General features: G+C 46.0%; 1 protein-coding gene across 4 annotated transcripts; it reads right to left on the bottom strand.

The window, feature by feature from the left end:
- Positions 1-3659: 3659 nt before the first annotated feature.
- aoc1 (amine oxidase copper containing 1) lies at positions 3660-11298 on the bottom strand. 4 transcript variants are annotated; one of them, XM_021562709.3, is made up of 5 exons: positions 8870-11298; positions 6625-8169; positions 5646-5934; positions 4966-5098; positions 3660-4785 (listed from the first exon to the last, which is right to left on the bottom strand). In XM_021562709.3, the coding sequence occupies exons 2-5, from the start codon at positions 8165-8167 to the stop codon at positions 4516-4518; spliced, it is 2235 nt and encodes a 744-aa protein (XP_021418384.1). In that variant the 5' UTR covers positions 8168-8169; positions 8870-11298; the 3' UTR covers positions 3660-4515. The 4 variants fall into 4 exon arrangements, with proteins under 4 accessions (XP_021418384.1, XP_021418388.1, XP_021418386.1 ...); XM_021562713.3 differs by having other exon boundaries at positions 8874-9078; XM_021562711.3 differs by having other exon boundaries at positions 8515-9006.
- Between the last annotated feature and the right edge of the window lie 1565 nt (positions 11299-12863).

Raw genomic sequence — 12863 nt, 5'->3', positions numbered from 1 at the left:
CGGCGCGGAGGTTAAACGGCGCGGAGGTTAAACGGCGCGGAGGTTAAACGGCGCGGAGGTTAAACGCCGAGGAGGTTAAACGCCGAGGAGGTTAAACGCCGCGGAGGTTAAACGCCGCGGAGGTTAAACGCCGAGGAGGTTAAACACCGCAGAGGTTAAACACCGCGGAGGTTAAACGCCGAGGAGGTTAAACGCCGCGGAGGTTAAACGCCGAGGAGGTTAAACACCGAGGAGGTTAAACACCGCGGAGGTTAAACGCAGTGTACCCACTTTGCTTTTGCCCAACAGTTCACCAACCCATTGAAAGTATAAGGAGCGTTTCTTTTTTTCACCCCGACTGGAGATCAGATTTCACCCATGCATGTATTTACCACTACATCACTAGCTCTAAAAGTACACAAAGTGCAGTTTAAGAAGTAATATTGTTGGGTAATGATTGTCAATCATTTTATTAGAAGTACTCATTGGCCTATCCTACTTCTCTTCTTTGATATGTATCTTTAAATCAAGCTGCCTGTAAGCACCACGAGGAGCACTGTCTAAAATGTATTCATTTATAATATTTGTTTATTTATTTCACCTTTATTTACCTTCACAACTGCGACCTGGCCAAGATGAAGCAAAGCAGTGCGACACAAACAACAACACAGAGTCACACATGGAATAATCAAGCGTACAGTCAATAACACAATAGAAAAAAAGAGAATCTATATACTGTGTGTGCAAATGGCGTGACGAGATAAGGCAATAAATAGGCCATAGTAGCAAGTAATTACAATTTAGCAAAATGAACACTGGAGTTATAGATGTGCAGATGATGATGTGCAAGTAGAAATACTGGTGTGCAAAAGAGCAGAAAAGTAAATAAAAACAATATGGGGATGAGGTAGGTAGATTGAATGGGTTATGTACAGCTGCAGCGATCGGTTAGCTGATCGGATAGCTAATGTTTAAAGTTAGTGAGTGAAAGATAAGTCTCCAGCTTCAGCGATTTTTGCAATTCGTTCCAGTCATTGGCAGCAGAGAACTGGAAGGAAAGGCGGCCGAAGGAGGTGTTGACTTTGGGGATGACCAGTGAAATATACCTGCTGGAGCGCGTGCTACGGATGGGTGTTGTTATCGTGACCAGTGAGCTGAGATAAGGCGGAGCTTTACCTAGCAAAGACTTATAGATGACCTGAAGCCAGTGGGTCTGGCAACGAATATGTAGCGAGGGCCAGCCGATTAGATCATACAGGTCGCAGTGGTAGATGGAATATGGGGCTTTGGTGACAAAACGGATGGCACTGCGATAGACTGCATCCAGTTTGCTGAGTAGCATTTTGGAGGCTATTTTGTAAATGACATCGCCGAAGTCGAGGATCGGTAGGATAGTCAGTTTTACTAGGGTATGTTGTTGCGGAATAGGAAGCCGATTCTACATTTAATTTTGGATTGGATTGGAATAGATTGTATTTCGGAATAGATTGTATTGTTATTCCACTTTCTCAAAGAATGACTGTACTCACACTCTATGAGAGCAAGGTTGAAACAGATAGGACCAGGATTTTCTCAGACTGGCTTCCTGTGTGAGACAGGGAAGAGAAGTACATTACAGTATTTCTGGCCTGGAGGAATTATACGGTAGGAGGAAATTTGCTCTGTTCCATCTCAAGCATCAGCAACAGAGCTACAGTCAGGCCGCACTGAAAATATCATAAATCTAACAGGTTGTACAGTAAGAGCTTTGATCATGTGACCGCAACAACCTTGGTTAGGCATAGGCTAAGTATGAAAATATGCTGAGTTGGTGTATGTGGTGGGCTCTGTATTTCTGGTTTCTGTAGAGAGGTGTTCAATATGCTGTATCCATGACAGTGAAACATGGGAGATGTGTTTGCTTTAAGTGTTGTAAGGACCACACAGGCCTACATTTACCTCTTCCAGCTGTCATGTACAGTATTTCCTAAGGCAAAAATCAGAGTAGTTTGTCATCTAACCACTAGATGGCAGTAGCTACTCACATCTTCCCTTCACAGCTACACTAACATTGCATAGCATGTGTAAAATAAGCTCCTGGATCCCAACATACTGATATTGATGTGAAGAAAAAAAAAACTGTCAGGGGAGGTTCTCTTCTGCACTGTTCAACCAATCCAGCACATTTTGAGAAGGAGTCAGGACGGAGTGTCGCCTTTTAACGTCCAAAAGCTGAAGTCGCGTCACAGGGTATTTTTCTATTTCCCCTGAAAACCGATCTGGTTGTTGGGGACTCAGCAGAGGTTACAGCTATACACACACATTCCCCACCACTTTGAGAGTCAGTGAAACTGATATTTTGTTTAGTTTTTGTCAACAGACTGCTTTAGTATTGTTTTGCCCTCCAAACATATAGGCAGATGATAAACACTATGTTTTTATCACAGGAGGTTGGTGGCACCTTAATTGTGGAGAAAGGGCTTATGGTAATGGCTGGAGTGGAATAGTTGGAATGGTGTCAAATACATGGAAATCATGTGTTTGATGCCATTCACTCCGTTCCAGCCATTATTATGAGCCATCCTCCCCTCAGCAGCCTCCCCTGGTTTTTACTCTATTGCTGAACACATGGTCATGTTTATGTCACTTAGAATCCTGTGGCATTGATCTGAGGGAAGAGTTTTCAGTCCTTTACAAACCTCATGTTTGCTTTCATCCCTTACGGCTTAGCCTGATGGCTATACAACTGGTCAAAACTATGTCACAATCTATATTTGCCTTAGTATTTACCAGTTCAGGTGCGTAGTTTGTGGAATAAAGGAGTAACCTTCATCGGGGAACCTCACTCCTAAGGTTGATTATGCTGGATGGCATTTGGTGTTGTTACTTTTTGTGCCTCAGGGACGGGGTTTTAACGAGGTTAAACACTTGACCCAGTGATACTCAAGCATCATTTCCCACTCGGCACTGGCCCTCTTACTCACCAAGTGTTATTTTCTACCTTTTACAACCTTCATCAATCTGTTTTTGTTTCCTCTTGCAGAACCTATGAGAACGGAAAGAATCAAGAGTAGGAGATGTTTGTTGACTCTTCCAGACCAAGCCTAACCGAGAAGAACAGGTGAAATAACCCCTATAGCTGACCACTGTGTGATTTCCTGTGTTAGTCACAGGCCTGTATTGACCGTTTCCCACTGTGAGACTTGACACTGTTTTCTTCCCTACAGTTTGTTCATTATGACACCGAAGCCATCATTACCATGGCAAACCACAGGAATGCCATTTACCCTAAAGCCCTTCCCTTTTTCACCCATCTTCTAAAATAATCTGTCCTCTCCTGCTTTGTTTTCTCCTCTCCTGTCGTCTCTTCCTCCTGCTTGCATGACTCTAATGGTACCCATTTTTACCATACACCGTAAAATGTCGGCACACACTTTTACAAGGTTCTGATTGTAAAAAACCACAGACAACAATTGTTGGCTTATATTCCCTAGGCCTGCTTTTCACATAGCTGATGTTGAATAGTTGCTTTTTGTCTGATTGTACAGCTACAAAAGTGACTGAAGTCGTCAATGCTTGAAGACTAACCCTTTCCCTACTTTTAATGTCATTTCCAAATTCCAGTACAGTTTGAGAATACATGGTCAAGTCAATCAATCTGATTAAAAACACCCAATTGAAAAGAAGCGATACAACCAAAATGTTATACCGTTTGATTTAATGCAGTTAGTTCTTTATTGTATCTAATTAAAAGTAGTCAGGAGTACCTAAAGGAAAACTGTCCCAAAGACAAAACAAATGGAGGGAAAACTGAGTTCTAAAACACTGTAGAATGTTCGATCGGTTCACTCCCTGCATGTTGCGTGGGGGCAGCTGGTTGCCCCGGACAATGGTGCAGGTGAATCCTGGACTGTTTGTGGGGCAGTTCCGGATCGGCCTGTTTGCTCAGCTAACTTTTTCCCAGTGAAAACATTCTCGCCATGCAGGCCTGCTGGGATCCAGGAGCCCGGCGGACGGTGGCTGATCCCGGCATCCTGCATCCTGGATGCTCAGAGCAACTAAACCCCGTCCATGGAGACCCTCACCCAACAGGGGTTTGAGTGCTTTGACCCCCAGGCCTCACACACAATAAGGTTGGCATGACAACCACAGTAAAAAGGAAACAATCATTCTGCTAGATTTGGGACGGGTACATAAGTATATACATGGCAACACTTGTCTGTGAGTTGTGATTATAGAGGATTTCTATTGAAATGTGCCTATGGATAAGAATGGTAAATTGCTTCAATCAATTTGCGTACTCATAAAAAAAAATTAATACGTAAAAAAAATACCAAATATTCTTATTCTTTCACATTTCAACAGGTTCAGGTAAGATATCAACATAATATAAATTTTGTTAATGCCTGTGTCATAATGCATTCTTTTGCATTTAAATGATTTTTAAGTTAAATGTCGGAGTCAAGATTTAAATGTCAGCTCACATTAATTTGGCACCACTCAGACGCAAGGATGGAACCACCATTTTGTGTCTTTCCTGTCACTCACACCAGCCCCTCAGACTCCTGCGTAGGTGCCGTTGTAGAAGAAAGGCTTGTCAGTCACACAATGACCTACGACCTCTGGGGTCCATCTCTGGACCTTTGGCTTCCCCTCTTTGTCTGGCCGGACAATGACGGTACTGCGGGATGAGAGAGAGGGGTCCTCATCGAAGAAGTTGAAGGGGCGCAGGAAGAAGCCCACAGAGTTGCCGGGCGTTGCCGTATTGGGGATGTCCTCCGAGTGGGGCACGTGCAGGAAGCCCACTGTCACCCAGGCAACCAGGTCCTACACAAAAGATATTGTCAAGTTGATTGATGAATTGATTAATTGGATTGATTATTGAGTTATACAATTATAATTCCATAACCATAAGTCAGGAATTATACACAGTAATGTCATCCAGGGTTGAGAAGCTGCTAGCATAAATCTGAGAATGAGTTGCGTTATTGTAGCAGCAGGTCTAACCTGGTTGGTGATGTCTTCATTGTTGCGGATGTAGTCCTCAAAGGAGACCACAGGCTCCCAGGGGTCGTTCTGAGTGTAGATACTACTGCTGGTGGGCTCACTGTCCTTGTGCCTGGTCACAGCCAATGGGTATCTACAGAGGAAACTAATCCATTATCACGCTCACTAATGCAGACCATATGTACTGCGCTTTAGATAAACTGAATCAGAACTTTCTGACAGTAGATGATTAGAGAGAGAGAGAGCGAGAGAGAGAGAGAGAGAGAGAGAGAGAGAGAGGGGTCCAGATAGATAGATAGATAGATCAATCGATAGTAGAGCATTGATATATATCTTATAATAATGATCTGTACACCCTTCATACACCACAGTATCCATTTCCCATATTCTCTGGATTATCATGGAATTGCTGTCTGTAGTTCATGGTACCTGTATATTTTATTCATTATTTTATGCTAGGGTTTAAAGGGATGGTATCCCTACTACCCCACCATATAATTAGATGGTGACAATCTTTCCCATTCATTTTGGGTTGCGTTCTACAGTGGGAACTACTCAATACATGGAGTGGAATGAACTGAGGTTGACTTTAGACCTCTTCTGATGTATCAAAAGTAAGATTTGATTAAATGAGCTTTTAGGGTTAACTATCCCTTAAACTAGCTGTGTGTTTTTGTTACCTGGACCAGCTGATGCCGTTCTCCTCTCTCCAGCCACGGGGAAGCACACTGTTGGCATGGGAGTTGTACTGGATGCGGTACCCCTTCTGGTGGCCCCACTTGTTCTTCTCATTGGGGTTGTAGAAGTGCACGTAGCGGGGGAACTTTTTGCCAAATCGGAAGGCTGCGCTGCGTTCCGTTTGGTGTTGCGTCTTGACGAGCTTGGATTGGACGACAGAATGTTTATGGCTCCACGGGTTGGTGAAGTTCACATACTTGAGGTCCATCGACTCAAAGCTGTTCTCCCGACCTGGACCGTTTGACAAAAGCAATCATATACTGAACAGAAATATAAACACAACATGTAAAGTGTTGATCCCATGTTTATTGAACTGAAATAAAAGGTCCCCAAAAATGTCCATATGCACAAAGAGCTTACTTATAAAACATTTGGTGCACTAATTTGTTTACATCCCTGTTAGTGAGCATTTCTCCTTTGCCAAGATAATCCATCCACTTAACATGTGTGGCATATCAAGAAAGGGGGAGCTGCTGAGGAATATTTATTTCTGTCTATAAAGCTCTTTTGCGGGGAAAAACTAATTCTGATTAGCTAGGCCTGGGTCCCCAGTGGGTGGGCCTGGCTCCCAAGTGGCTGGGCCTATGCCCTCCCTCATTAAAACATTCCTTTATTGCCATTTGTTGATTTGAAATGCAGTTGACCTAAGCACTAATGTCAAGTTCTGAAGCAGATATTGCACAGACTAGGCATACCCTTTCGCATGTGATTTATCAATTGTATTGCCCATGGTGCGGAAATGAGAGCTTATTTTGTGTTTCTTGTCAATGACTCATCAAAATGACTGACAATCTCATGTTTTTGTTTTTGGCTGGGAGCATCAGTCATTATGCAATGTTTGACCAACGTTCTAAAATACCTTTTAGAATCTACTTCCCTAGAAGTGTGACCACGCGACCAGATTATTAAAACAGAACTCACCGGCAATATCAAGGTCAACCTTGTAGTGGATGAGATGAGTGTGCAGGTTACCAAGTACGAAGTTATACACCTTAGAGCCATAGTGCAGTCCGTTAGGCGTAAAGAAGGTGGCGTGGATGTAGCCGGTGGCACTGACCCTGGACTCCATCACTCCGTTCTGGTAGAAGAGAAAATCCCAGATGTAGTCGTAGTTATAGACGGTGGAGGTGGTACGAAGCACCAGCACGTGGTTCTCCAGACCCCCAAAGAAGTTGTAGCTCCCCTGGAAGTTACTGTTGAAGTGCCTCCTCAGAGGCATCCCTGTGGTCATTTCAAACACACACAAGGCGTTCTTGTAGCGCATGGGCTTGTCCGTGTCGTAGTAATGGTGCAGGTCTAGAAAGGTTGCGATTTCGGGGCAGTCAATGCCAGGTGCCAGCTCGTAGTCCACAGTTCCCATGGCCCAGCCAGCATCTATGTATTTGGTCTGCATGGCGGCGGGGGTGTCACCCGAATAGAAGGCGATGGCCTCCTGGAGGCTGACCTCGTAGGCGATGCGCTCTCCATTGAAGCGCAGGTCAAAGATTTGGAGGCCGGCGGATGAGCGGACTCGGAAGGCGAAGGACCAGCCGGCGTATTCCACAAAGTTCCCATCCACGTGGTAGCGAGGTCCTTGGGGCTCTACCAGCTTGGGCCCATGAATGTCGGTGCGCGTGTTGCTGTGCCCACGGGGAATGTAAGTGGAGTACAAGTCTTCATCGTCATGGTCAGGAAGCTGGACCTTCTCCAGCGTTCCCTTCTCATATCGCTCTGCCAGTTCTTCCACATTGTCAAAGTACTGGCCGTTGTACCACACCTTCTCCACCGTCCAGCGCTCGGGATCCAGATCTTTATGGTTCACCAGGACCTCAAAGCCCACAGGGTGGATGAAGTAGCCCTCTACGAACTTCTGCAGCATGATCCAGGTCCTCCTCTCACCCGACTCCAAACCACGGGGCGCAATGTCCGAAAATGTCAGGCAGCGGTTGGTGCAGTTGTGGAAGGAAAATCCGCCTGTGGTCTCAAACAGGACCTTGTGGACCTTGGCAGTAATCTTCTGCAAGATGTCAATGATGTGCGAGTACTCCGCCGCCGTGATGGGTCTCGACTCAAACCGAATGGGCCGGTCTCCCTTGAAAGTCTTCCCCGTGTACGAAGTAGGGAAGGGCAGTGGACTCACGATGAACTCAGTGATGTTGGGCTGGGCCTGGTTCCCGAACTGCACCACCACCCTGGCCTGGCGTGTGGGTTTGGCCTGGCCCCGGTCCAGTGTCCTCAGGGCCTCGTGCTTCCGAGGCAGGTGGAGCTCCATCAACAGGATGCTGTTCTTCTTCAGGTCCTTGCCCCGGGTCGCTGTCAGACCCAGCTCTGGCTTGCCTTGCAGGTAGTCCCGGACGTCACGCATCTCACGGGGGGTCAGGTCGGCGAACATGGAGGCTCCATGGTGAGCCCACTCCCGGCCACGAGAGGCTTCACACACGCCCAGAGCAACCAGCAGCACCAGCATACAGCAGCACCTGGCCATGTCTATGGAGACACAACAAGTAGAGAAGACGGCCAGGAATTAATCGAGAACGTGCTCTTATAGTCACCGACAGCCCTGTTCTTCCTGTTGAAATGACCCTTGCACTTGAGTTATTGAGCTATGTATAATGCTTATCTAACAAAAGAGCTTGAGTAAACCCTACACTGATCTTATAGCGTGCTTCCTCCGTTTCCTCCGGTGCTGAAAAAAGAAACATACATACTAGCATCCAGATTGGGACACATTCCCCCCACCCCCCGATCTCTTCTTCCCCACCCCGGTTTTCTCCACAGCTGGAAAAGCAAACCTCCTCCTTCTCATCCTTCCCCTCCTCCTCCTTTCTTTACCACTCTTTTTTTCCGCTCCCTCTGGTCTTCTAACAGTATGGATCAGCTTCCATGCAGTGGGGATCTTCGTACAATGTTTCCTTTCCTCCCCTCTGCCTTGTCTCTGTTAATGTTGCATGTGTATCGACCCCTGTCAAGTCTGTTCTGTTCTCAGCAGCACACCAATGGGTCCTCACTTCAATCTGGGACTTATGTGTTACAGATTGCCTCTTTCAAACAGTTTGATTTTATAACATGCTTATGTAACCCTATTTATGTAATATTGTGATATGCTGCAATGAGGCAGAACACGAAAAGCATGAAAATCAGACCACTGTAGGCAGTGCACGCCTTTGTAACAAAGAAACTGACCTACCTACAGTAGGCACTTCAAACGTTGAAGGGTACTCCTGCTTCCAGCCCTGAGTGAAACAATGTTGCTTTGTCCAGAACCAGAACAGACCAAGCAGTTGTATCCTTCCCTTTGCAGTCCAGATGGACGAGATGTATTATGAAAACAGGGCTCAATGAGCAGCTGCTTATATTTTGCCTTCAACTTGGCAGCGGCGGAACAGGATTGGTCACTGAGGGGTTGTAAAAGTGTTGAAATCTCAGGTCTATGGTATAGATGATTAATTCCACAGGGGGGCACGCCGAGTAATTGAGCAACAAGTGATTTTGAAATGATTTGATTAGTGTAGTACGCTGACAATTTACTTAGTGGTCCAAGTATTTATCCTGGCAGAGGATAGTGGTTCAGTACACATTAGTAATGTTCCCCTAACATGCAGGAGTCTGGAAAATGAATGTAACACTTTCACTGTATGCTCTTAAGGGATGATTTGACCCACAAATCAAATACAATCAAATCAAATTGTATTGTGTTAGTCACATGTGCCGAATACAACAGCTGTAGACCTTACAGTGAAATGCTTACTTACGTGACCCTAACCAACAATGCAGTTAAAAAACATATACATAAAAAATAAGAGTAACAGGTAATTGAAGAGCAGTAGTAAAATAACAATAGCGAGAATATGTACAGGGGGGGTACCGGTACAGAGTCAATGTACAGGGGCACCGGTTAGTTGAGGTAACATGTACATGTAGGTAGGGTTATTAAAGTGACTATGCATAGATGATAACAACAGAGAGTAGCAGCAGTGTAAAAGAGGCGGAGAGGGGGGGCAATGCAAATAGTATGGGTAGCCATTTGATTAGATGTTCAGGAGTCTTATGGCTTGGGGGTGGAAGCCGCTTGGACCTAGACCTAGATGGTAGCAGAGAGAACAGTCTATGACTAGGGTGGCTGGAGTCTTTGACAATTTTTAGGGCCTTCCTCTGACACCGCCTGGTATAGAGGTCCTGGATGGCAGGAAGCTTGGCCCCAGTGATGAACTGGGCCATTCACACTACCCTCTGTAGTGCCTTGCGGTCGGAGGCCGAGCAGTTGCCATACAAGGCAGTGATGCAACCAGTCAGGATGCTCTTGATGGTGCAGCTGTAGAAACTTTCGAGGATCTGATGACCCATTCCAAATCTATTCAGTCTCCTGACAGGGAATAGGTTCTGTCGTGCCCTCTTCACGACTGTCCTGGTGTGCTTTGACCATGTTAGTCATCTCCTTTGTCTTGATCACATTGAGGGAGAGGTTGTTGTCCTGGCACCACATGGCCAGGTCTCTGACCTCCTCCCTATAGACTGTCTCGTCGTTGTCGGTGATCAGGCCTACCACTGGTGTGTCATCAACAAACTTAATGATGGTGATGGAGTTGTGCCTGGCCGTGCAGTCATGAGTGAACATCCCGTGAGTACGGGAGTGTACGGGAGTGGACTGAGCACACATCCCTGAGGGGCCCCTGCGTTGAGGATCAGCGTGGCAGATGTGTTGTTACCTAACCTTACCATCCTTACTGGGGCGGTCCGTCAGGAAGTCCAGGATCCAGTTGCAGAGGGAGGTGTTTAGTCCCATGGTCCTTAGCTTATTGATGAGCTTTGAGGGCACTATGGTGTTGAACGCTGAGCTGTAGTCAATGAATAGCATTCTCAAATAGGTGTTCCTTTTGTCCAAGTGGGAAAGGGCAGTGTGGAGTGCAATAGAGATTGCGTCATCTGTGGATCTGTTAGGGCGGTATGCAAATTGGAGTGTGTCTAGGGTTTCTGGCATAATGGTGTTGATGTGAGCCATGACCAGCCTTTCAATGCACTTCATGGCTACAGACATGAGTGCTATGGGTCGGTAGTCATTTAGGCAGGTTACCTTAGTGTTCTTGGGCCCTGGGACTATGTTGTTCTGCTTGAAGCATGTTGGTATTACAGACTCGGACAGGGAGAGGTTGAAAATGTAATTGAAGACACTTGCAAGTTGGTCAGTCCATGCTCGCTGTACACGTCCTGGTAATCCTTCTGGCCCTGCGACCTTGTGAATGTTGACCTGTTTAAAGGTCTTACTCACATCGGCTGCGGAGAGCGTGATCACACAGTCTTCCCGAACAGCTGGTGCTCTCATGCATGTTTCAGTGTTATCTGCCTCGAAGCAAGCATAAAAGTAGTTTAGCTCATCTGGTTGGCTCGTGTCACTGGGCATCTCTTGGCTGTGCTTCCCTTTGTAGTCTGTAATGGTTTGCAAGCCCTGCCACATCCGACGAGTGTCCGAGCCGGTGTAGTACGATTCGATCTTAGTCCTGTATTGATGCTTTGCCTGTTTGATAGTTCGTCGGAGAGCATAGCGGGATTTCTTACAAGCTTCTTGAAAGTGGCAGCTCTAGCCTTTAGCTCAGTGCGGATGTTGCCTGTAATCCATGGCTTCTGGTTAGGGTATCTACGTACAGTCACTGTGGGGACGACGTCATCAATGAATTTATTGATATTCCAGTCTGTGCTAGCAAAACAGTACTGTAGCTTAGCATCTGCTTCATCTGACCACTTTTTTATTGATTGAGTCATTGGTGCTTCCTGATTTAATTTTTGCTTGTAAGCAGGAATCAGGAGGGTAGAATTATGGTCATATTGCCAAATGGAGGGCGAGGGAGAGCTTTGTATGTGTCTCTGTGTGTGGTGTAAAGGTGGTCCAGAGTTTTTTTCCCTCTGGTTTCACATTTAACATGCTGATAGAAATTTGGTAAGACGGATTTAAGGTGAACCCCCCAAAAGGAAATTAGTCTCTTTATTTTACAGCACCCCCACGGGGAAATTATTTGGTATTGTAAATCTCCTGGACACATACAACGTTGTGCCAGTTTTTCTGATTACTTTGAACTGTTCACTCTACCTAGCCCTGAAAGGTTTCAACAGATGTGCATTTTACTCCTTAAGAGTCGTGCATGATATTACCAACTACTTCCGGCGCCGACAGAGATGGCCGCCTCGCTTCGCGTTCCTAGGAAACTATGCAGTTTTTTGTTTTTTTAAGTGTTATTTCTTACATTAGTACCCCAGGTCATCTTAGGTTTCATTACATACAGTCGAGAAGAACTACTGAATATAAGATCAGCGTCAACTCACCATCAGTACGACCAAGAATATGTTTTTCGCGACGCGGATCCTGTGTTCTGCCTTACAAACAGGACAACGGAGCGGATCCCATGCAGCGACCCCAAAAAACGACTCCGAAAAAGAGGGAAACGAGGCGGTCTTCTGGTCAGACTCAGTAGACGGGCACATCGTGCACCACTCCCTAGCATTCTTCTTGCCAATGTCCAGTCTCTTGACAACAAGGTTGATGAAATCCGAGCAAGGGTAGCATTCCAGAGGGACATCAGAGACTGTAACGTTCTTTGCTTCACGGAAACGTGGCTCACTGGAGAGACGCTATCCGAGGCGGTGCAGCCAACGGGTTTCTCCACGCATCGCGCAGACAGAAACAAACATCTTTCTGGTAAGAAGAGGGGCGGGGGCGTATGCCTTATGGCTAACGTGACATGGTGTGATGAAAGAAACATACAGGAACTCAAATCCTTCTGTTCACCTGATTTAGAATTCCTCACAATCAAATGTAGACCGCATTATCTACCAAGAGAATTCTCTTCGATTATAATCACAGCCGTATATATCCCCCCCCAAGCAGACACATCGATGGCTCTGAATGAACTTTATTTGACTCTTTGCAAACTGGAAACTATTTATCCGGAGGCTGCATTCATTGTAGCTGGGGATTTTAACAAGGCTAATCTGAAAACAAGACTCCCTAAATTTTATCAGCATATCGATTGCGCAACCAGGGGTGGAAAGACCTTGGACCATTGTTACTCTAACTTCCGCGACGCATATAAGGCCCTAAAACAAGAGGCTCCCACGCTGAGGTCTGTCCAACGCTGGTCCGACCAAGCTGACTCCACACTCCAAGACTGCTTCCATCACGTGGACTGGGA

This window comes from Oncorhynchus mykiss, chromosome 15, assembly GCF_057628025.1.
Source record: "Oncorhynchus mykiss isolate SJ-2025 chromosome 15, ASM5762802v1, whole genome shotgun sequence".
Lineage (NCBI taxonomy): Eukaryota > Metazoa > Chordata > Actinopteri > Salmoniformes > Salmonidae > Oncorhynchus > Oncorhynchus mykiss.
This window is presented reverse-complemented; position numbering and strand designations above follow the sequence as displayed.

Bases quoted from the DNA above. Each gene is read 5' to 3' on its own strand.
- aoc1 (XM_021562709.3), bottom strand. From the start codon at position 8,167: ATGGCCAGGTGCTGCTGTATGCTGGTGCTGCTGGTTGCTCTGGGCGTG. The intron at 5,935-6,624 runs GTGAGTTCTGTT...CAAACGGTCCAG, and splicing joins GGTTGACCTTGATATTGCCG to GTCGGGAGAACAGCTTTGAG. The intron at 4,786-4,965 runs GTTAGACCTGCT...TCTTTTGTGTAG, and splicing joins ATGAAGACATCACCAACCAG to GACCTGGTTGCCTGGGTGAC.